Source organism: Melopsittacus undulatus, chromosome 1 (assembly GCF_012275295.1).
Source record: "Melopsittacus undulatus isolate bMelUnd1 chromosome 1, bMelUnd1.mat.Z, whole genome shotgun sequence".
NCBI lineage: Eukaryota > Metazoa > Chordata > Aves > Psittaciformes > Psittaculidae > Melopsittacus > Melopsittacus undulatus.
Window position 1 is genome coordinate 96,910,537 of NC_047527.1, and position 24,332 is coordinate 96,934,868.

Here is a 24,332-nt window from a genome sequence, read left to right on the forward strand (position 1 = left end):
GTTTCATTTTAATTTTCTCTTAAGTAGTGTTTTTGTTTGATATTTGCTAGGCTTGTTTTTGAAATTAAAAGTGAAGGGACTCTGTTACACACAACACTCACCACACAGCAGCATAACTCTTCTATGAAAGAGTTTCTCTCAATTCTGTAAATCCAGAATGGAAACTCTCCTATCCTGTATCACCAAAGCCTACTGGATGGTATAATCCAAGACATATTATGTGTTCTGCTTCTCTTCAAGGCACCTTCATTCTTGCATGAAACTCGGAGAAAACCCTAAACTTACCACCTGCTTCCAGGAACTTATCTACACCATGCAGAACACCCACTATATGACTTACCAAGAAAAACGTGATTTGGCTTGTGAAGTTTTACTGCCTTTTAGTGAAATAGATTTTCAAGCAAGAGTTTTCCTATCTTCACTTTTTTTCCCTTCCAAAGTACAGTCTATAAATAGGAACAAAGTATTTTTATATTCAATTTTGAGTGAGTATAAAAGACTTGGATAGGTATGGGAAGCCCACAGCTCAGAGGGCTAATACATGAAGGAAATAAAGTCAAAGATGGGAAGAGAGTTTCAGCTAAATTATTTAACTTCTCTCTTCTTTTTTCCTCTTTAAAGTTGCTTAACAAGAATGACTGACATCTGGAACAAAAGAAGCCTTTATCATTTACTATCCTCTCCTCAGATTTTTATAAAGACTGTGGCAAAAAATCCATTCCTGACACCATCAAATCTCAGACCAAAGCTCCACTCAGCCAACTGGACCAGATGCTCAGAAGAAGGTACAAGAAATACAATTTAAAAAATATCCTGCAGTTGGGTTTTTCAGTTGTTGGGGGGTTTTGTTTTTCTTTGGTGGTAGTGGGTTGGTTTTGCTGTTCATTTACAACTATAGAGGCATTCTAATAAACTGCTCCTCTACATCTGTCCATTAAAACTTCTTTTTGTTTTCTCTTTTTTTTTTTACTATATGGATAGAGCCTCATAGTTGGAACACTATTATTCCAAAAACCAAAATATATATATTCCCCTTGTATGACCTTCCTGTTTCTAACAGACATTGTTTACTAACAACCTGAGCCTGGACTGCCATGTTTAAGAGCCAGCAGTATAATACCTTCATTTGAACCCATCTATACTGTAGACATCTTTAATAAATGCTACAATCTAATTTGACAGGAGCTAAAACAAAACCAAAAACTTGGTGTTTCTTTTAAGCCTGTTGCCTTATATCCATAGGTTCTATAAATTGTGTCCAAATGTTCTATAAATAGTCACTCTCCTTTCCTCTGTGATGCCTGAAAATCTCTAGCACAGTTATCTTTGTCTATCATTTTTCAAAAGGATTCTCACACACCTCCTCTAATGGAAACCTTTGCACCTCTCACTATCCCCATTGCTTGCTCTAGAAATCTTCTAGTTCTACTAGTCAACGCATCTTAAGGGATCTAGAATTGCATTCACTGTCCAGGACATAAGTGAAACATGAATTTATACATTATGATATCATTCCCTTCAGTTTTGGTAATTCTTTTTCTGGAATATCTAGTATAGAATTTTCCATTTTTACTGCTACTGTTAAGCTCATATTTGCAAAGAACTGTCTATAAAGATGCCAAGAATTCCTTCCTCAACCAAAAGAGATAATTTTGACAACAATGTGGCTACATTGGTAGGCTTATTTTCTCTACACACTTTACATATGAATTCATCAACCTTAAATTTAGTTTGCTGTATTATCACCCAGTTTTTAAACGTTCTTTCCCAGTCTTAAAGAGACAGACTTAGGTTCTACTGCACTGAATAATGTCATGTTATTGGCTAAGTTTGTTGCTTCATTATTTACCTCTTTTGAAATCATTTATCATACACTGAAAGCCAATGGGGAACCCAAAAGGCACTCTTTCCATTACAAAAACTGAACATTTATTCATCCTGCTGCAGCCACCACCTCCAGCAGCTCCAAGACCTGGGGATTCCTCTAGTTCAGACTTGTTCTCTCCAAACCTATACCTGTAGTTTCATCAACTAGGGAAAATATACTTTGGTGAAGGACATGGAGCTGCTGGAATGAGTGCAGAGGAGGCCATGAAGATGCTCCAAGGGCTGGAGACAGGCTGAGAGAGCTGGGCTTGTTCAGTATGGAGAAGAAAAAGCTCCAGGGAGACTTTAGAGCAGCTTCCAGTACCTACAGGAGCTGACAAGGAAGCTAGAGAGAGGCTTTTTTTGGCTTTAAATTGACAGAGGGGAGATTTAGATTAGATAATGAGGGTGGTGAGGCACTGGCACAGGTTGCCCAGAGAAGCTGTGGCTGCTCCATCCCTGGCAGAGTTAAAGGCCAGGCTGGACAAGACTTTGAGCAGCCTGGTCTAGTGGAAGATGTCCCTGTCTGTGGCTTTAAGATCCTTTTCAACCTAAACCATTTGAGGATTCTATGATGGGTGGGACTTCATTCCCAATATTCAGGGACTGAAGAGAATTACAAGTGAAAATGAAGAAGAGGGTGGGAAGTTGTTGCATACATCAGTCTGCTCCATGTCAGTTGTCACCAGATTCCTTGTCTCATTTATTGGGGAGTACAGTTTCCTTTACCTTCCTTCTCTGACTAGCATACTTGTAGAAGCCCTTCTTATTCTTCACATCCCTTGATAAATTTAGCTCCAGTTGTGCCTTAGCTTTCCTGATCCCACCTCTACAGACTTGGGCAGTATCCCTGTATTCTTCCCACGATGTGTCTTCCTGCTGCCACTGCTTATACATTTCCATCTTGTGTTTCAGTTTGACCAGGATGTCCTTACTCAGACACTGGTTTCCCACCTTCCTTGCCCAGTTTCTTAAATGCAGGAATTGATAGTTCTTGTGTTCTAAGAAAAGTGCCTCTGAATAGCTGCCAGCTCAATGTCCAGATAGAGATCACTATCAAGGAATGTCCCTCAGGGGTCTATATTGGGACCAATGCTAAAACCATAGATAGTGGGATTGAGTTCACCCTCAGCATGTCTGTAGATGATATCAAGCCAAGTGGTACAGTTGATAGGGTAGAAGGAAGGGATGGTATTCAGAGGGACCCCGACAGGCTGAGGGAGTGAACCGATGTGAACATCATGAAGTTCAACAAGATCAAGTACAAGGTCCTGCACCTGGGTCAGAGCAATCACCAGTATCAGTACAGGCTGGGGGATGAAGTGATTGAAAGCAGTTCTGTGGAGAAACACTTGGGGATACTGGCAGATGAAAAATTAGACATGAGCCAGCAGTGTGTGCTTGCAGCCCAAAAAGCCAGTTGTATTCTGGCCTGCATCAAAAGCAGCATGGCCAGCAGGTCAAGGGAGGAGATTATTCCTGTCTACTGTGCTCTCCTGAGACCCCAGGAGCTCTGTTGTCCACAGTACAAGAAAGACATGGACCTATTACAGCAGGTCCAGAGGAGAGCAATGAAAATTACCAGGAGGTTTTAACACCTCTCCTATGAAGAACACATGAGAGAATTGGGGTTATTTAGCCTGGAAAAGAAAAGGCTCCAGGGAAATACTGCAGCCTTTCAACACTTAAAGGAAGGTATATGAAAGACATGGGGAGACTTTTTACCAAGGCTTATAGTGACAGGACAAGGGGCAACAGTTTTAAACTGCAAGAGGGTAGGTTTAGACTGGACATAGTAAGACATTCTTTTTTGCAATGAGGGTGGTGAGATACTGGAACAGTACAAGATGATCTTTGAAGATCCCTTCCAACCCAGACCATTCTGTTATTCCATAAACCACACATTGAATGAGCTTTGTGTTTCCTCCTAAAATTAATCCCTATTGGCCACTGTCCACATTGAGCCTGAGCAGCATACCAGCCAGCTCAGTTATCAGTGGTTATTTCTATGATCTCGAAGAAGAAAAAAAATAAAACTAAAATCTGAAGTAACCTTGCCATATGTCCTTTCTCTGCCATGGAAACAGAAAGCTTTAAAAAATTATCTCTAAGTAACATTTAAAAAAATCATTCCTCACTGACCTAACAGCTGAAAACACAGCTCTTGCTCTCCATCTAGACATCACCTTTTAACTATAAATTCTGCAGTTGCCATGAATCATACATATTTTGCCAGGGAAAAATGACTGGTTTAAATCTTTAAAAATCACGAATTCATAAATGTTGAATGTTGTGCCTTGTTAGGCCTTGCAATTTCACCAAATGAAATCAAATTTCTTTCACATCATCAAAAGCACATTTGCAAATCAAAGGCCACATGCTTCTCAAAAGTTAAGTTTATATGATTTCCCACTTCAGTGCAATAGCTGTGCCCATAAATTCAGAAATATATGACTGGTAAATTGTGTTTTCATCTCTGCAGTTTAGGATCTGGAAAGGAGCTGAACTGCCTTTAAGCAAATTATTATTAAAATTCTTTCACAACAGAGAATAAGTGTGCTGAATTTCAGGGTGAAAACTGAAAGATACAATGTTGATTAGACTGAAACTGACATTCGTAAAGGCTTTCATTTAAGACATGGTGATAATTATGTTCAAAGAGAAATGCTTCTATCCCTAGCTTTGGACAACTACCACAGCCAAACACAGACCTCATAATTACAGTTAAGAGTACAAAATAGTAAAGACCATTGGACTACCAAAGGCCATAAAGGAAAGTTTGTCTTTCAAACACTGGAACCAATGAATAGAGACTGTTTTAAGAAATAGAAAGAAAATCAAAACATCTTTCTATAAAAATTCATGGGACTCATGTACAGCACGAACCCAGTACTATCAACACATCCAGGTACAAGAATGACCATAGCATTGTCACTTTCATATTTACTCAGTGAGTATCAGAAACATCTGATTCTGATGTTAAGGGCATCTCAGACTGTCAATTCATGAAAATCAGACATACCTCACTTGATGACCTCTGAGTAACATTTCCTGAACAAGACCTACTAGCCACTGTCTACATTATGAAAGTGTCATGAAGAACACAGCAGTAAGTGTGTGAGCTAGAAGAAAAATCATGCAAGTTGTAGTTATTTACTTGTTTCTAGGCACTTAGGACACTTCTGTATAAACTAAAAACCTGGATAACTCCCATGGTATGATACTAGAACTCTTAATCCTTCACATTTTAAATTAAGCACCATCCAATTATTCCAACCACAACTTTCCAGAAAAGCTAAATTCTTAGAATGCTATTCAATTTAAAGGGAGACCAGCAAATTCCAGGCATTAGCCCAAGCACTCTGAAAACAACTTGTGGCAATACTGCACTGGAAAAGGAGGATGCTCCAAGTTATAAGTATTGAAGTTTGAACTTAATACTTTGTCTTTCATCAAAAACCTAAAGGAGTTTTAATACATAAATTCTTCTGATTTCAGGAAGGGTTGTGCATTCTCTGCAGGAATATACATTAGCAGGTTTATTCTGCATTAATTTTAACATCAAAGGAATCTTCACAAGTAAGTCAGCATAGAGAACATGAATGGCATGTGGTATTTACAGGAACAGAAAGAAATGGAGTTTGGTGCCAGAAGTGAAAAGGAAAGAAACTTTCCTAGACATCAACTAAAAAAAAAAACCCTTTTTGCTGCCTGGCATTCAGTGGTCACTTTGAACCCAACACCATCCGTAAGTGCAAACACAAGTAAAATATCACAGAAGCACTTCCTGCTGAGCAAGTTATTAGTCTCCTTTTAATTTCTTTTGCCAAGCATCTGCAGTCATGCCCTTTTTGTCCAGTCTTTCCCTATGCCAACTACCTCTCACCCATACCAGAGTCTTCTATCATTTGGAACCTAAATGAAAACTACCAAACTACCTTTCTAAAAGAGACACCCTTACTCAGCAACAGCTGCAAGATGGATATAAGCACACAGTACCATTAAGAACATGCCACAGTGAATGCCCCTATAGTTCTCCCTGCACTCAGAGTCCAAGAGAACTTTCAACTGAACAGAAAAGGACATAATAGTAACAGAAAACATAATCACAGAAAAGTCAATCAAAAAACTGAAACAACTCCTTCCAATGAAGACAACATTGAAACAGACCTACAAGTTTGGGGAATTTTCTAACATTGTTTACTCCAAACAAATTATGCTGACTCCATAATTAGATGACTGCAAAAACTTGAAAGGTATGTGAAAGAAATAAAGACTATTTAGCATTTGCCTCACCTTCCTATTCCTTTTTCACATACTCATTACTAGTCAGAGGCAGGACACTGTGGTCTGTCTCAGCGTAACACAATTCTTAAATTCATGTAAGTTATGATTTGATGACTAGTAACACACTTTCCCTAGCTCACAGAATCAAAAAGGCAGGGGTAGTAGGTACTGGGCAAAGCTCCTAACTGCACTGCAGCAGGCTAGGCAATATGGCTGTTAAAGGGCTAAATCAAACGACAATAACAAGCCTAATATGTCTTAAAATAAATAAAATTTAAAAAATAAAATAAAAAAGAAGCTAGGCTATTTATTCCCAGTGCAAAATAGAACACATTTTTCTACCAGACAATTTCTGCTACCAGTGAAGTGACCTGGGCAGGCTGTAAAAGGTTAAAAGGAACTGATCCAGTTTTGGGAAAAACAAAGTCCCTTACAGGAATTCCGTGTATTGACTCAGGAAAAAGACAGAGGGATACAGGTGGATATTCACCAGCGAAAGTAACAAGAGGTATGGTAGGAAATAAAGATATGAGTGGCAGATTTGAGTCCCTTATCATGGAGATGACCAATACATACCCAGCAACAGCAGGTACTACAGAAGTCCGACAGCTGGGAAGAGCTAACCATGCTAATTTAAACCTGCTGAGAGAAGAATGGTAGCCCTACGAATTAATAACCATCTAACAAGAACTAATCACATTTACTCGTCACTAATGGAGTAATAAATTATCACAAAGAATACCTGTTACTACCACTACTCTTTATTCTTTCCTCTATTAGGTCTGCTTTTAGCAACTGCATTCTCTAACATTATTTGTTCTGAGTCAGTCTACTCTGGCTAATCACTACCCTCCCTGTCAGCACTAGCAGAAACTATCACAGAAGCAGCTGGCTAGTAAAAGAACCAGCTTAGGTCAATAGCAGCAAGTGGACAGTTCAGGATTTATTTCACAAAATAACATTTCCCATATCAAAAGCCAAACATTTTCTAGTCCCAGCACAAAGCACAGACACATTCTTCCCACCTAGAACAAGTCATTTTTCAAAGGGCTAAAACCTACCTGTACCAGACTGGGTAGCGGATGAACACTTGGAGTCACATGTGTATTTATCAAGAGGAAGCAGGAAATTTATCCAACAGAATGGGGCAGGAGACCACATATTATGTCATGATGAATTAGCAGCAGATAGTCTCATTGACCTGAAGCAGGAACAGCTCTACGACAGCAGGCCGAGGATGCACTTGGACCCAGCTCTGAAAAGAGAAAGTACATACTGAGTAAGAGGGAAGTAACATACAGTATAAATAAAATTTCCTAGAACAGCGCCAACTCATGTGACATTTCATAAGCAGCACAACTGAAGGAAAAAGAAAGAAGAGGGAAAATGCAGGCAAGAAAAGATGCAACTGACAGTGATTAGGGACTTCTCTGCAAATAACTGCACAGAGATGCATGTCCACATTGACAGGGCAGTACTTTTGCCAAGGCATTAGGCCATCCTTACAGATGGAAGACAGCTTGTATTTGTAGAGATTAGAAAAAACATGAATAAAGTACACCACTTGCCTACAACCTGTCAACATGTTAAGGCATACTCTAATAAGAACCATAGGGTAGTTAAAATTGGAAGGGCTCCCTTGAATTTGCCTGGCTTAACCAAGACACCAGGCTATCTTCTTACACAGATGTTCTCAGTTATGTTTTTGCCATCAGACATATCTCATAATCCCTGGGAAAGCAGGCCAGTTCAGGAACTTCAACTGAGTCAGCATTCTGGCTATCAGAATACTCCACATTTCAGGAGGCATTATCAGATGCCCTGGTAGGATGGTGAGAGAGTTGCAAACTGGAAGAACTAATGATCCCCCAGATTTAGGGTATAGGCAGGCAGCTTCAGCATCTGCATATTCATGACAGGTGCCATAGAAGATGAGCCAAGGTAAGAAGGAAAAGGGAGCTGCTCCTTGCGAACAGCCGAGCCAGCTGCACCTGTATACAAAGCACTGCTTCTTCTGACAGCTCTGTACTGCAGCTGAAGAAGAAAAGAAGCATTACAGCAGAAGTGAACACCAGCACTCATAGCATTCACAGATGTAAGCTTATACCTACTCATGCAGTTAGAAGCAACTGCTGAAAGAATGGATAGGCAAGAAAGCATCACAGCGCTAGCCTGGGCAGTGCTGGTGCCCAGCACTTTGAAGAGCAAGAGCAAAGAGCAAACAACTCCACAGGGACAGTAACAAGGCTCTAGGTCCAGCAGGGTTAAAACAAGGGAAGAACAAACGGCATAAAGAAGATAACGGTGAATTGTGCTAAAATAGAGCTGAAGTCAAGGAAGAATAGGTTCTAGAAAAGCAGTGGCTGAGGCAGAACACAACACTGGAGGCAGTACAAGTGAGAAGGAGTGGGCCAGGGGAGTGCACAAGGTACAGAAAGGCACATCACTGCAGCACTGCAGAAAAGGAGGCAACCAGAGGCTGACAATGTTGGGAATCTCACCCTGCTGAAGGGGCAAGGCCAGGCTGCAGGCTTCTTCCTCACAGAGGGCAGGAGATTCTGCCAGGAAAGATGGGCTGGTTCTTCATGATGGTGTCCCCATGGTAAACAGCAGGCTGCAAATTGCTCCTGAGGCAGCAACAAGGAACTAGTTATTGCAGAAGCTGCAGGACTCCCCTGGATGGGCAGTAGTATGAAGCCAGTCTCTCCAAGGAAGGCAGTGCTGACAGAGCTAGGCAAGCATACTGCACAAACACACCCCCAGATCATGCTGAACTTCTCAGTTCCCCGTTTAATTTCTACCTCAGGCTTTCCTAGCAGCAATTTGCAGAGAGGGTCCCTCCACAGGCCATGCTGATAGACGAAACGGAGGAGTTCCAGGTCCCAGGGAACATCAATCCCCAACAGCAAGCTCCCGCTGCCAAAGTGAGAAGGTTTGTCTGTGGGAGAAGTCAAGATCTTCTGGAAGACCGTGCAGACCATTAATATCCTACAGATACAGATCAGTTTGCCCTGAAAGAGTTCCTGGGACTATGTATCTCCCTCTGAAAACAGAGCTGAGAGCAGCTTAGAGGCAGCAAGAAAAATGCTCTCTCTCAAAAGGTGTCATCTCCTGCATGAAAGCTGGTTCTGGAGCACTGGAGACAGCTGTCAGTCGCAGAACAAGACTGGAGTATGGAGTGTCTCCAGGAGACAGGGTATTGAGAACCCTCCTCCCCAGAGGACCATGCAAGGGCCAGCTGGGTAATTCCAGACGAGTGCTGGTGTCTCCCATGGGAAAGTCAGTCCCTGCTGAGGGAAAGCCTCCTGCAGGGACTTACAGCCCGCATTTGGGAGTGGTAAATGGGTATTGGGCTTTCCACCTCTGCCTGCCTCTCCAAGCCAGGTGGGTCCCTGCGAGGTATCAACGCCACCACAGCTTCGTCAAGGATGTGGGGGCATGCGCTGGGACAACCGGCGGGACCCAGGTGGGCGGCCACACTGGCGCAACGCCGAACGCTAAGGGAAGCACGAAGAGAGCAGCGAGGGTATTCCAGTGCCCGGCTCCGCGGAGGAGCCGTGCGGAACAGCGGAAGCGCAGGGTCCACTGCCCGGACTCTGAGTATTCCGGCCAGGTGCGCCCTGTGGGCAGCGCCGGGTCGGGAGCACCGCCAGCGGCCGGTGTCCGTGCCCAACCCGAGGATGTCGCTGGCTGTGTGCAATGTGCGGGAGGAGGTGTCCCGCAGCCAGAGCTCCCGCAGGTGCCGCTGGGTCGAACCGGACGGCAGCGCGGGGCGGCGGGACCGGGGGCAAGGCTCACCGTCCCGTCCATGCTCCTCCCCGCCGCTCCGCTCTCCCGCTCGCACCGGGTCCGCCGTCCCAGCACCGGGCGCGGGGCGCCTGCGCGGCTCTGCGGAGAGCGGCGCAGGGACCGTCTGCAAAGTGCGCGTCGCTCGCCGCCCGCGCAGCAGCGCGGGACTGGGACGGCAGAGCCACAGCGCCCTCACCGCCGGGGGAGGGGGTCCGGGTGCGGGAACGACCGCTCCTCCGGCTCTGCTGTGCTGTACCGCCGCTTCAGGGACAGGCGGACTGCATAGCCGCGGACCCTGCACCCGTTTCCCAGCCCTGCGGGGGCGGTGCGAGCGGAGCTCCTCCCGCGGACGGGCGGGGGCAGCGCCCGGACCTTTGCATCCCCGCGGCTCGCCCCAGCGCTGCTGCCGCTGGGGAGTTCGATCCCGCCCGCGGTCGGTTTCCACGGCACCGTCGGGAGAGCATTGGACTGCCTGCGCTCCACTGCCACGGCTCCGCCGCCGCAGTCCGTTCCCGCCGCTACGGCCTCCAGCTCCCTGCCGCTACCGAGCCCCGGCGCCAAAGCGCCCCTCACCGCCACAGCTCCCTTACCAGAGCGACCCTCGCCCGCCGCAGCCCTTCGCTTTCTGGAGCGCCCCTCACCAGTATAGCCCCCCTCACTCACCACAGCCCCAGCGTTCCGACCCACCGCCAGAGGCCCGCCGCTAGAACACTCCTTCACTGTCACAGCTCCCCAGCCCGCTGCCACAGCCGCACGCCCCCAGAGCGCCCCTCAAACTCTCCCCCGCTACCACCACCGCCCCCTGCCTCCACAGCTCCCCTCACCCGGTGCCGTAGCCCCCTTCACTACCACAGCCTCCGCGCGCACCACAGCGCCTCCGTGCGCCGCCATCCGTCCCGGCAGCGGCCCCGGCCCCGCTCCATCCCGCCCTGCGGATCGGGCTCCGCCACAGAGCCCACGCCCAGGCTGCCGTTGGGCCGTAGCGACCGCCCGCAGCCCGCCCCGCGGCCCCACCTGGCAGCGGAGTGATGCCGGCGGTGCCGGGAGGGCCCGGGCAGCGCCCTGGCTCGCGGTACACACAACCCGAGGGTGTGTCCGGGAGAGCGGAGCTCTGCGGCCGGGGTTTACCGAGAGTCCATGAGAGTTTCGGTGGTGCTGTGAGCCGCAGTGCCTGTGTCTCGGGAGTGAACGGGGGTGGGGGGAGCTTTGAAGCATGTGTGACATTTCAGATCCAAACCTGGCCTATACCCTGAGTTACTGTCCTGTATTTGCATGTTATTTTGCACACCTTTCTCTCAAGGAGATAGAAGCTCCTGGGAGGATGAGGATGCAGGGTTCGGCGGACGGTGGGTTTGTTGTGCTGTGACTGTTGTAATGAGAAATATATTTCATGAATATCCAGTGGAAGAGATTTATGAAGTACGCTTTCAAATACTAACTTGAAGAAGCACTGAAGAGAGTTTGACCTAAGTTGAAGGAGCATTGCAAACAATGAGAGACGAGGATGGGAGGTTGTAGAGGATAAGCGCTGAAAGCAAATAACTCTGAGTGATACTCCAAGGAGTTGTGAGAAAGTGATGAAAGAAAACAACTCAGTTGAAAAGGAGTATCAGATAAGCACAAGCCTTATAAGGAGCAGCTGAGAGAATTGGGGTTGTTTAGTCTGGAGAAGGCTCACGGGAACCTTATTGCTCTCTACAGCTACCTAAAAGGAGGTTGTAGTGAGGTGGTGGCTGATCTCTTCTGCCCAGTAACAAGTGACAGGACAAGAGGAAACAGCATCAAGCTGCTCCAAAGGAGGTTTAGACTCGATATTATGGAAAATTTCTTCCCTGAAAGGGTAGTCAGGCATTGTAATGGGCCGCCCAGGGAAGTGGTGGAATCATTGTCCCTGGAAGCATTCAAAAACTGTGTAGATTAAGCCCTTAGTGACATGGTTTAGTGCTGGACTTGGCAATCCTGGGGCAACAGTTGGACTTGATGATCTTGAATCTTTTCCAACCTAATTGATTCTGTGATTCTGTGAGCAGAAGCCAAGCAATTCTGCTAATTCCCAAGTGTTCCAAAAGGGTGTAAATCTAAAAGCTGAAGTAAAATCTTGTAAAAATTATAAGGTAGATAATTTTATGTCTCACTGGGTATTTTTAAATGGGGGCTATATACTTATGTTATTTCAGCTTTTTTAGCCTGCATTTTTTCATGTGTGTTGTATTTGCAAGCTTTTCGTCACAACTACTTACACTAGAAAAACACTTGTAAATGGAAAATGAGTATCTGTGTTACCTGTAATCCAGAAACTGCCACCTTTGAGCATCCTGGAAGAAAAGCTTTAGGATGCATGTTTAGAAAATAATGTTCTAGGAAAGACAATCTGAAAGAGGAATGGAAGAGAGGGCGATTGTCTTGGCTAAGTTGACTTGTGAGGGGCAAGCCCCGAGATATTGTTGCCAGAAAGCATCTGTAGCATCTCAGGCTAGGACTCATAACAGGAGATGAAGGTATCAGCCTGCACCCCACCCATTCTGCAGTACTGTAACATATGCTTTGTGATGGATGTGTAATGAGGAAATGCTTAAGACCAGGTAGAAGAGAGCAAGTTTCTCAGAAGTCTTCATGCTGGAGTTGAGAATGGAGCAGTCTGCTGAGCAAGAATCCATCTCTTTTCCTGGGGAAATGTGAACCTGATAATGAGATTATATCGTACTCTGTATCTGGTCATCTGATCTGGCAACCAGCAAATCCAAAACTTCCCTGTGGAACAGACTAGAGCATCTGCAAGGGATTGTCTTGCACTCTCCAAAGTGCTTAGCAATTGGCTGTGAACCACTTCAGAGGGAGAAAATTCAGTTTCCTGTCAGCTGTGGCTGAGACAAGTGCAGCCGTCCTGGGGACTGCAAAGACACAACCAAGCTGCTTAGCGCTGCCAAGTGAGAAGGGGGAAACCACGCCATGCCCAGATGAGATAGGCTACACACTCCCCTCACACAGGAGAGTCACATCACTTATATTCCAGTCTTGGAGAAGATTGCCAGATACCATGATCAGATACAATATCCGAGTTTACAACATCTGCATTTTGTTTGGGGTTTTGTGTTTGTTTAGTTTTTTTAAGTATACCTTTTGGTTAGGGATAGAGCGGCAGCTCCTTTATAGGTGAGAAGATGGTGAGTGTTTCTTGAAGTTAAAAATGCAGCTGGGACAAAAGGTTCCTCTGTTTGTAACACATTCTGCACATTTTACTCTGGGATCTGCAAAGATTATTCCAACAGGATAAGTAACTTGTCTAGGACATCCAGTGGAGCAAGCTACCCATCCCACATACCCGTACTACAGCTGAAGACAAAGAAACATACCCAAGGATGTGGAGCCCAAACAAAGTGAAGTACACACAAAAGTACACTCACCTGGAGCATGACAGGTTAAGCACATTTGGAGGCACAATAGACACCTACTGAAGGTATGCATTTCTCAGTTTACAGGGTCAAAGATGACAATTGTGGTAATTTGTCTTCCTGGCCAATACATGACCCCACTGTAGTCCATGAACCCCATGGTCCTCACATAGTTTATCATTTCTGGCTGAATTAAAGCATATCCTTGAAAAAGATCTGGTCCTTTTTTGCAGATAATGCCACAATAATGGTGGCACAAAGTAAAATCCTAAGTACACCTGACTCATTTACCTGACAGTGGCGAACAGTGAATGAGTAGAACAGATCATACAAAAAGTGTAAACATACAGTGATACCTCCCTGGATGCTTTCCTAGCTCACAGCAATTTGTGATTCAAACACAGTGACAGAGGTGTTCACTTCGTGTTTAATAGCCTTTGACAGATTTATCTTTTGCAATTTTCATCCACTATATATTCACACTCATGACATTTAAGGCCATGAAGGACCATTAATTCTGCTCGCTTACATATGACAAGTAACTTCACACTGGCCTCCAATGAAATCTGTTTCACAAGCTGAGTAAATTGTAACATACTGGAAAGGCTACCACTCTGTAATTTCACTTGCAAATAATTCTCATCACTAAAAGCATATGCCTACTTTCACTTGGAATTATCTGTTGCAGTTTAAAGCTGTTAGCTTTGGTGGTGTTGTTATTGTGCCTTACTCCTAGACAATCAAAACCCTTTTTAGTATCCAGCATTTTTACTCAGTCAATGTACTATATCAATACTCTAATCAGATCACTTCACAACCTTCTTAGTAATTAGAGTTCATAGAATCCTACCATCATAGAAAAGTTTGGGTTGGAGGGGACCTTTAAAGATCATCTAGTCCAAATACACAGCAATGAACAGGGGTATCTTTAACTAGATCAGGTTGCCCAGTCTCATCCAGCCTCACCTTGAATGTTTCCAGGGATGGGGCATCTACCACCTCTCTGAGCAACCTGTACAAGGGTGTCACCATCCTTATTGTAAAAAATGGCTTCATTATATCTAGTCTGAATTTACCTGCTTTTAGTTTAAAGCCATTACCCTTTGTCTTATCACTACAGAAGTTCTGCATCTCTCATTGCAAAATATTTCTTCCAATCTTCAGATAAAAAAAAGGGCTATGCCACCAGTGGCATTATTACTGTCTCACATAAACAGCATCTGTTTCCTCCAAACTGTCCACCTGTATAGATCTGTTATCACGTCTTAAACCGCACACTTTACATGGCTGGGATAGCTCTGCAATTTAGTGTCTAAAACAGTGGTTCCTAAACAAATTAAGCTGCTTGCACATTAATACAGTCAATTTCTTTCCAGATTTAACCATTTGGGGTTGGGTTTTGGTGGTTTTTTTTTTTGGTACAGTCCTTTTTGGAGGAGTTACATGCCTTCACTTTCCCCAAGCATGTAAATTTGCTCTTGACTGCCTTAAGACAAAATCTACATGAATAGCCTTACAGTGTTTTCTCCATTGTTATCCTATCTTTATGACTGTTTTTTGCAGTACTGATTTTTTACATCATCTGCAGATTTTATCAATAAAAATCTTACATTTGTTTCCAAATCATCAATTAAGTGTTAAACAACACTGACTGGAGAACTGTCCCCTTAGGACTTTGGCAGAAGTGCCCAAATCCAACAAGTGCCTCTTATTTGAGTTCTTAACTTGCACGACTTGTTTGCTGCTGCATAACTTCCTATTTAATAGTTAAAGCATTGCATTAAATCAAATGGATTTTCAAGTCTGTAATGGCTGTCTGATCACCTTTAACTCAAGATGTAACTTCAAAGGCGTCTTACTTGCTGTACAACCATCTTGACAAGTATGAGTTATGCAGTAATGCCAACTACACTAAATTTCTTGTCAGCATTTCCAGTTTCAGTTGTTTATAGCATAATGTTAGGTATCTGTAAAAAGAGATTAACGTTTTTCTTGTCGTGGTTTAAACCAAATCTGCACAGCTCATTCACTCGCTCCCCCCCTTGCTCCCCCAACTCCCAGAGAGTTAGGAAGGAGAATCCAAAGAATGTAGCCCCCACAGGTTGAGATAAGAACGATTTAATAACTAAGGCATAACACAAATCACTACTGCTACTACTACTACAAATAATAATGATAAAGGAAATAACAAGTGAAGGGAATACAACACCTCACCAGCCACCAATCCATAACTCACCCCACCCTGCCCGACCGAGCACCGACCGATACCTCCTCCATCCCCGAGAGCTCCAGCCCTTCCGGGTTTCTCCCGGTTACTTCCTGGGTATGACGTGCTATGGTATGGAATACCTCTTTGGCTAGCCTGGGTCAGGTGTCCTGTCTCTCCTTCCTCCCGGCCTCCCCTCCTCCCTGGCAGAGCATGAGCTCAGAAAAGTCCTTGAACAAACCAAACATTTGAGCAGTAACTCAAAACATACTTGCTATCAGCAACCGTTCTCAGCCCGAAAGTCAAAACACAGCACTGCACCAGCTACCAAGGAGAAAAATGACTGCTACTGCTCAAACCAGGACAGTGTAGCACTAGATAAGTTAATTCAACAGTACTTTCTTTATTGCATTTCTAATTTACTATCCTCAGGCTATTCCAGCTAGAGAACTGTGATAGGTAACCTGTCTGCCTGTAAGACACAATTGTTCCTGTTGTATATCCTAATCTCACCTTCAAATGCACAGTTCTGATCAGAACTTAACATGAATCTTTAGTTTACAGACTCAGCAGTTTGCTGGCAGTATTTCCTGCCTTTCCCTTCCCTCAGAGATGGATTTAAAATACAAAATAAATTCAAAAAACCAGCTTCCAGCTTCCCTCAGTTTCCCCCCAAGATACTAGTTGCCCTTAAGAGTTTCAGGTTCTGTGTAGTATTGCATTGTTTCATATGTACTGACAAGGACAGTGATTTACCAAACAATGATACATTTCAATTTTTTTTGTTTGCATCTTTGCTTTGTTTAAATGATAGTAAATTAAATCTCACTATCCTGTTTCCCATTATTCACTTTCTTCTCTAATAAGGACTCACTAATAATTCTAGCTTGCCTTTGTAATTTTAAGACCTTCTTTGTAGTAGCTTATTTTACTTTACAGATATCCCCAACTGCTACATCCCCTACAGCTCTCTGTTTCATCACCAGAGAGCTCCTGACAGTTAACTTACTGCACCTTTTCCAATGCTTATTATTTCTCATGAGAACTGTTTTACCCCCATGCATCCTATCAGACTGCTTGCTTTGCTTACATAGCTCCCTACAGCATCCAGTGCCTATCTGTAGTCCTTCCAAGTGTGTGGACAATAATTCAGGGAATTCTCCTTGGATACTACACCATATTGAAACTTACATTTACAAGCTATGCATCCTCTCTGGCATCATAAGGCATTTCATGCACCAGAATCTCTTTTGTGTTCAGGAATACAAACATACCATCAAGGCAACCAGCAGCAGGGTTTCTTAGACTGTCCATCTCTACTATTGTAGTGATCCTGGAAAACAGCCACAGTACATCAGGGAGTCAATAACCCACATCACAGTTCACCTGAGTGTGCACAGGCTTGGGCTGTGCTACTCGCACAGTGTGACATTCCAGCCTGTGTTTGCAACACAAATTCCTTGTCTGCAGGACAACCTCTGCCACCTTGTTGAAACAGAAGCACTCACAGGCAGCTCTCTCAGTCCATACTGGCAATTACACCACCTGTGTGGCTTTGCCTTTGTCTAAAAGTGAAAAAGAAATTATCATGCAGATACCCTTTCTGTCTAACAGCAGAAATGATGAATAGCTGTTTTCTTCTAATTCTGTAATAACTCTAGTAGCCAAAATGGCAGAGTCTACTCTGCAGATGGAGTTTGCATGGTGGGCTGGGTGTGGACCAGATTCAGTGCTACACCACTTGGGGTTCCCTGCATCTGAAGGATGCAAGATTATCTATACTATTCTCTCTTTATAGTATTAACTCTAATACATCATATTTTAAATAATACCTTACACAATCTAGGGGCCTGTCACTACTGGGATCATAACAGATCAGCACCTCCTCATGCAAAACAAGCACTCATAACAAGCAAAAGCTTCTCTTGTTCACACTCTTTGAAGGTTTGCATAGCAACAAGCATGCATCTCAGTAAGATGTTCTGCAGAGACCTGACTTTTTCCTATGTAAATGCAACCAAGACAGTATTTCCTAAAAAAACAATCTGAGCTTTCTACTAATTTTTAAGCAACAATTCAGATTCTGAATACCTCTTTTGTAGCTTTTAAATCTTGAAGATTCTCTTTTGATCCTGACACCAGATCTCCACCTCATACTCTCCATGAGTATAGCAAATACAGTCTCTTTCCTTAACAGTGCTTATGCAGCCATGAACGGGGTTAGTCACACTTGCTGGCTCATCACACTCAAATTCACAAGTTCACATCAGGGCTTTGACCTTTGATTTCTGCAATACCAGCTGCAAAGAAGCAACTGGAAAGCTGAAAGCTTGGCAGTAAAGATATGGGTGGGGTCCTGATGGTAACAAGGTAAACTTAAGCCAGCAACATTCTCTAGGAGCAAAGGGGACAGCATCCTGGGCTACATTAGGAGTGTTGCCAGCAGGTCAAGGGCAGGAATCCATCTCCTCTACTCAGCCCTGGGGATACAAACCTGGAGTCCTATGCTCAGTTTTGGGCTCCCCAGTATAAGACAGACACAGACATACTGGAGCAATTCCAGTGAAGGGGTGTGAAGATGGCTAAGCAATTGGAATGTCTGTCCTAACAGGCAAGGCTGTGAGACCTGGGATTGTTCAGCCTACAGAAGAACAGGCTGAGTGTGATTCTTATCCATATATATAAATCACGAATGGGAGAGATAAGGAAGACAGAAACAGATGGCTTATCAGTGGTATCCAGTGAAATAGCAAGGCAACAGGCACAAACTGAAACACAAAAAATCCAGTTAAACATAAGAAGGAACTCTTTGGCTCTAAAAGTTACTACACACTGGAACAGATTGCCAGGAGAGCAAGATACTTAAAATGCAACCAGCCACAGGCCTGAGCAACCTGCTCTAGCTGACCCTTTGTGCAGGGGTGGGATTGAATTATATGATTCCAGAGGTCCCTTCTGTGTGATACAGAACACGGAAATCTAAACCACGACCTGTTTGCTTAATTGCCAGATAAAGGATTTTGCAGTTACCTGTTTTATAAGTACATCTTATGTTCAAATAATTCTGTATAAGACTTGTCCTCATTTTCTCATACCTGGTTAACATTTGTTATCTACAAACTTTTATCAAGCTTTCTCTCAAATGTAACAACTAACATTTGGCTAAGAACCTGTTCCTGTAGAAGCATCCTGAAAACCTATGCCTGTTCATTAAAAGAGAGCTTTTCATCCATTTAATAATTACATTAATGAAAACACATATGTGAATTTGGAATAACAGCCCTTAAGAATATGCAAACAGTTGCCTGCTTCTGCTAAGATGCATGTGGCAAGCAGGTGTTTGTACCCAAAGGAAACCAGGTCCCAAAAGTGTGTATTGAAGATGTGTAGAGCCATGAACTCAAAAAATATATGGCATCACTGAAGAATTTTCTGTCCCTTAGAACAGTTGCACAGGCTCACTACTTTAACAGGTGAAGGACTTAGCAGGTCAGACTGAAGCGGAATTATTAAATCTGCTAGCCATGGCACCTGCGATAGGAAGTAATGTATCTGTTATTTGCGGGGATAATATTTTGCTCTATCTGCAGAACTTCAGACAGTTCCTGGTTGTCTTCTAGAGCACACTACAACCACAGTGCTCAGTCCAACTGAGGTAAGCTTAGTGCACAACAGGACTTTTCCTTCACCTTTCCAGATGATGCAACAAAATGAATGTTTTGCAGTTGTCAAAAAGCCAAACAGCAAAGTCAAAGTGCATTGAGTAGCTTTGTTGAGCAGTAAACTAGACAAGCTATGTTTATGCCTCCCTGAAAAATGAAAACATGAAGATACAAACACAAACGAGCATACTACAACAGCACTGAAAGTAGCATAGCAGAGGTATATTAACAGTCTCTGCACTGCTCAGCAGAATTGTGTGGTTTAAAGTAAGGTCAACTCTACAGCTTGTTCTATTCCCTCATCCCAGACACTATAAAGTTTATAAGTAACCACATGAGTCTGCCTGGAAAGAAACTTATTTATTCCAAACCCAGGAAAAAAAACTCAACAAAACAACAGCAACAAAAAAAAACCCAACACAAAACCCCCAGAGAAACAGCCTCTCCCTGCAGCCCAGGCCTGTGTCTCAGAGCAGGGCTGGGAAAGTCCTCCTCCTTCTCCTCCCTGGACATCACATGCCCTTCACCCATGGCAAGGCTGGGAAGGGGATGGAAAGTGCCAAGTGTTAAGGTGCTGAGAAGTTCTTGATGTTTCTAGTCTCTCAAGTGCTGTTGGCCTGCTCCTGCTCAAAGAGAGCCATGGCTAAATGTGAGCGGGATGCAAGTCCTTCCAAGTTACTAAGCACACAGCGGTGGTATAACTCCTCACTAAGGCGGGGATTGCAGCTCCTCAGTGCATATTTCTGCACTAAGCCTGGCTCCACAGCCCTGAATAGGTGCAGACCAGAATAGTGTAGGAAGACATCAAATACCTCCATGCTTTCCAGCACCTCATCTCGGTCTAAGATATCAGCTGCTAGCTTTGTACGTGCTGTCATGTAGTCAGAATTATAAAAGCAGGCCTCAGCAAAGGAATGTCTGTCAAAATGTCCATCCCTCAGGAAGTCAGTGGTGGAGGAAGCAGTCTGCTCACCACGGTACACCAACGCAGGATTGAACTCTTGGAAGTGCACTGGGAAAAAGACTTGCCAATTACTGATAGTATTCATGCGGCAGCGGTTCAGGAACTCCATGTTGATTTCTGTCCAAACACTGGCCAAGAAGAACAGTGTATCCACAGGGTGCTTCTTTGAGACTATATCCATGAGTTTCACTTGTGATGGCACCTCAGTTTTAACACTAATCCAGGGGATTTTAACTTCTGCATAGCGTTTCTCCAGCTCTCCTACCATGGCTTTGACTCCAGCAAAAACATCCACCTGACTGACACGCTGAGCATCATAGGGATGGTAGATGAAAAGCAAAGTCAGCAAGGCATTATCATGTGTGTCCAGTGTGTTCATAGCAAACATATCCAGGAAGTTTGCCACAAAATCCAGGTCCTGCACTGTCAAGGGAAGCACCAGTTGCACTCGTGTGGCCTCTGTCACATATGGCATGGGAATAATTTCCACCTTACTCAACGGTCGCACCAAGCTCACTCGTTTGGCCAGAACATGACTGTGGCCCTTTTGGGTCACTGCCTCCAGCAGCAAGTCCAGAGTATATTCCATGCCCCGTGTAGGGTCAAAACGCCGATAACCATTCAGCAACTGCCGCTTGCTGAAGCGGAGCAGAGGCTGGTAGCGACTGTTAAGTTGCTCAAGTGCAGACTCAATGATTTCACTGACATCTGCTTTGCTGGCTCCCAAGAGTTCACACTTGGGGGAGCCATCAGGACAAGAGAAGAGGTGCTGCTCAGTGAAGTAGTCCCAGCTGATTACCTCAAAACGTGACTTTGGAAGAAATGGGGCATTAATGCCCACAGGCCAAGTCAAGCCCACCTCACCTGCAGGGGTCAATGAAGTCAGGTTCCTGATCTGCATCTGTGCAAAGAGAGAACACATACAGATCCCTAACCACTCTCAAAGAAGTCCATTCCATCTCCCACCCAGGCCTGCCTCACCACCTAGAACTGTATCTTGGTAGTATCACACCAGTAGTTTTGGATAACATGGTGTCAAAAGTGCTATTTCTGAGACGCAGGATTAGACTCTGTGTGTGGCTGACAAGTCACACCTGCAACCAGAAGAGATACTCTTCCTTCACTGTGTTGAAAGAAAAGGAGACCTGTTTGGTCAAGGAGTCTGCACATATCCCTCACCACTTACCTGGAGGTCCTGGATCTCCTGGTAGGCTCTGTCAAGCTGGATCCTGCTGAAGTGCTTGTGCAGCCGGTACATCAAGGTCATGTCAGAAACAGGGTGCACAGCAAGAGCTGCTTGGAACTCCTCTTCTTCCTCCTTCTCTGGCTCAGTATTTTTGGCCAGTTCATAGGTGTGATAATTCTGGCCCTGAAGTGGACAAGAGCCAGAAAAGACTGGCATGGAACTCAAATTCAAAGAGAAGCATTCCCTCACCCCAAACATGCATCTGCCCTCTTGAAATGCTGACTGCAGCACCCAGAGACCAAAATGTAGGAGTTGTCATCTCCCCTCACCCCCCCCACTATATGCCTACTTGCTTCTTGGTACCAATGTGCCCTTTATCTGACCTCTAAAACACCTCGGGATTAGCATCTGCTAGTAGTCTGAAAATTACTGTATGTGTTCTCTCTCCCACAACATTTCAGCTTTGATTATCTGTTTCTCCGCGGTGCTGCCATACCACACACTCCTTTCTTCCCCTAACTCATATCAGAGGCTTAAGGAAAGGTCCCTTTGTTATGCAGGGGTGAACTAGTAAGCGCATGGATTCTGCCAGGCTTAGCTAACACAAAACCCCAAGAAGGAAGGTAGTACCTGGAGCTGGGAAACACAGGTGATGCCAAGGAAATCAATGATGCACCGTCCCAGCCACTCATCTGGCCGCACACTAAGGATCTCATTGCGACAGCTGTCAAGGTGCGGATGAAGCTTAAGCAGCAGGCTGCGGGAGATCAGGTAGCCAAAGCCACCATGACAATAGCGGGCCTGCTCATCCCCCCCGATAAACTCCTCTGCTCGTCCCAGGTAGACATCTTGGTTAATACTTAGGTGTGTCACCAGAGCCTTGACCTGTTCAGCCTGGGCATAGGTGTCATCCTGCATGATGTAGAACCAGTCATAGTCAGAACCAAAATGCTGATGAATATAGTTCATGGTCTCATACATGAGCCAAATGGGACGCTCATCCCCATGGGCCACCAGCACCATGCCATGAGGCACCTTGGCACTGCGCAACCCAGTGAAGTACAGCAGGCGAGAGAAGTGATGGGCTACTGTCTTGTTCACTGCCACTGCCAATGTATTCAGGGTAGCCTTGGATGTCAGCACAGCCACAAACAGTCTTTCATGAAATCCCAATTCTGTCTGGATGTAGCGAGTTCTGTAATAGAAGGACACACCTACATGGCAAACAGCTCCATGAAAAAAATCAAAGACTTATAGAATCAAAGAATGGTTTGGGTTGGAAAGGACCTTAAGATCATCTAGTTCCAAAAACCCTGCAATAGGCAGGGATGCCTCCCACTAGAAGAGGCTGCCCCAAGCCTCATCCAACCTGGCTTTGAACAATTCCAGGGATGAAGCATTCACAACTTCCTTGGACATCCTTTTTTCAATGCCTCATCACTCTCACAGTAAATAATTTCTCTTATTTCTAACCTAAATCTCCTATGCTTCAGTTTGAGTGCATTACTCCTTGTCCTATCACTACAGTCCCTTATGAAGAGTCCCTCCCCAGCAACCTTCTAGGCCCCCTTCAGATACTGGAAGGCTGCTATGAGGTCTCCACGCAGCCTCCTCTTCTCCAGGCTGAACAGCCTCAACTTTCTCAGCCTATCTTCATACAGGAGGTGCTCCAGTCCCCTGATCATCCTCATGGTCCTTCTCTGGACTTGTTCCAACAGTTCCATGTCCTTATGTTGAAGACACCAGAACTGTACGTCATACTCCAAGTGGGGCCTCATGAGAGCAGAAGGGCAAGATCAACCTCCAATCTGCTGGTCACACTTCTGATGTGGCCCAGGACACGGTTGGTTTCTGGGCTGCAAGTGCACACTAATGGGTCATAGTGAGCTTATCACTAACCAACACCCCCAAGTGCTTCTCTGCAGGGCTGCTCTGAATCTCTTCTCTGCCCAACCTGTAGCTGCTCCTGGGTTTGCCCTGACTCAGGTGCAGGACCTTACAATTTGTTTCTTAAACTTCATGATGTTTGCAAAATTTAGGATAAGTATGCTGGAGTCTATCAGTAGTGAAACAGTTAAGCCTAGAAGCAGAGCTTTAAAAGACAGTGCACTAGTAAAATCTACATTTTGTAAAAACACTTGCTTCCTTCAAGGAAAAGTACATTCTCACATCATTTATCCAAACTAGGAAACTGCTAGTGTAATTAAAACAAGCAAACAAAAAGAACAGAGCTAACCACTTGCAAGTTACATGTTATCATTAATTGTTCAACATTCTCCTAATTAATAAGCTTGCTTAAAAAAGTTTTGGAGAATAATTTAACATGTTCTATTAGACATGAGCAATGAAAAAAAGAAATATTCTCAATCTTCTTGGGTGCACTTATTACTTCAATAGCTTTTTAAACCCATAGCTTGCACCTCTCAGGAAACCATCTCAGCTGTTGCCCTGTTGCATCAAGCTGTTACTACATAAGGTACTTCAAATAGCATGTTCCACCTTGAACCTGTTACTGACTGGAAGGTCAGTCAGACCACCCATATGTGATTGCTCTCTTTGCAGGAAAGCCTGGCCAAAAGAACAGATTTTTACCTGAGCACTTTTTTATAAGGCTTGTTGGGGTCTCTGTAGTATGGAACAATCCTAGGCCTGAAGTCCTCATGACCCGGGCCCAGCCTTCCATCTGCAACCTCCGGAAGAGCTCCGCCGGCGAGGGGCCCGGGACGGCCGATCCCCCCCAGACACTGGTCCTCCGCACCGCTCTGGCTCCAAGAAGCGCGCAGAAGGCTCAGGCTGCAGCCGAGGGAGAGGCCCAGCACGAGCGGCAGCACGGGCCGCAACGCGGCCAGCAGCGCAGCCAGGCGCATGGCGGCGTCCAGCCGCGGAGCGATTCGATCCGGGCGATGGCGGTCGCAGGCCCACTACGGCCTGGCCGGGCTCACGGTGCCGCTCCAGCGCTCGGGAACCGGGGGGCCGCACG

The 24,332-nt window shown here is 44.8% G+C and overlaps 1 protein-coding gene across 1 annotated transcript; it reads right to left on the bottom strand.

Annotated features, from left to right (window-relative positions):
* Window positions 1-19,543: 19,543 nt before the first annotated feature.
* Window positions 19,544-24,219, bottom strand: CHPF2 (chondroitin polymerizing factor 2). Its single transcript, XM_005149843.4, has 4 exons — window positions 23,945-24,219; window positions 21,983-22,547; window positions 21,353-21,535; window positions 19,544-21,067 (listed from the first exon to the last, which is right to left on the bottom strand). Exons 1-4 carry the CDS (start codon window positions 24,217-24,219, stop codon window positions 19,805-19,807), a joined length of 2,286 nt encoding a protein of 761 aa, XP_005149900.1. The 3' UTR covers window positions 19,544-19,804.
* Between the last annotated feature and the right edge of the window lie 113 nt (window positions 24,220-24,332).

Coding starts and splice junctions, on each gene's coding strand:
- CHPF2 (XM_005149843.4), bottom strand. CDS start 24,219: ATGCGCCTGGCTGCGCTGCTGGCCGCGTTGCGGCCCGTGCTGCCGCTC. Junction 22,548..23,944: donor CCTTATAAAAAAGTGCTCAG/GTAAAAATCTGT, acceptor CTTCTATTACAG/AACTCGCTACATCCAGACAG. Junction 21,068..21,352: donor AGGAGATCCAGGACCTCCAG/GTAAGTGGTGAG, acceptor CTCTTTGCACAG/ATGCAGATCAGGAACCTGAC.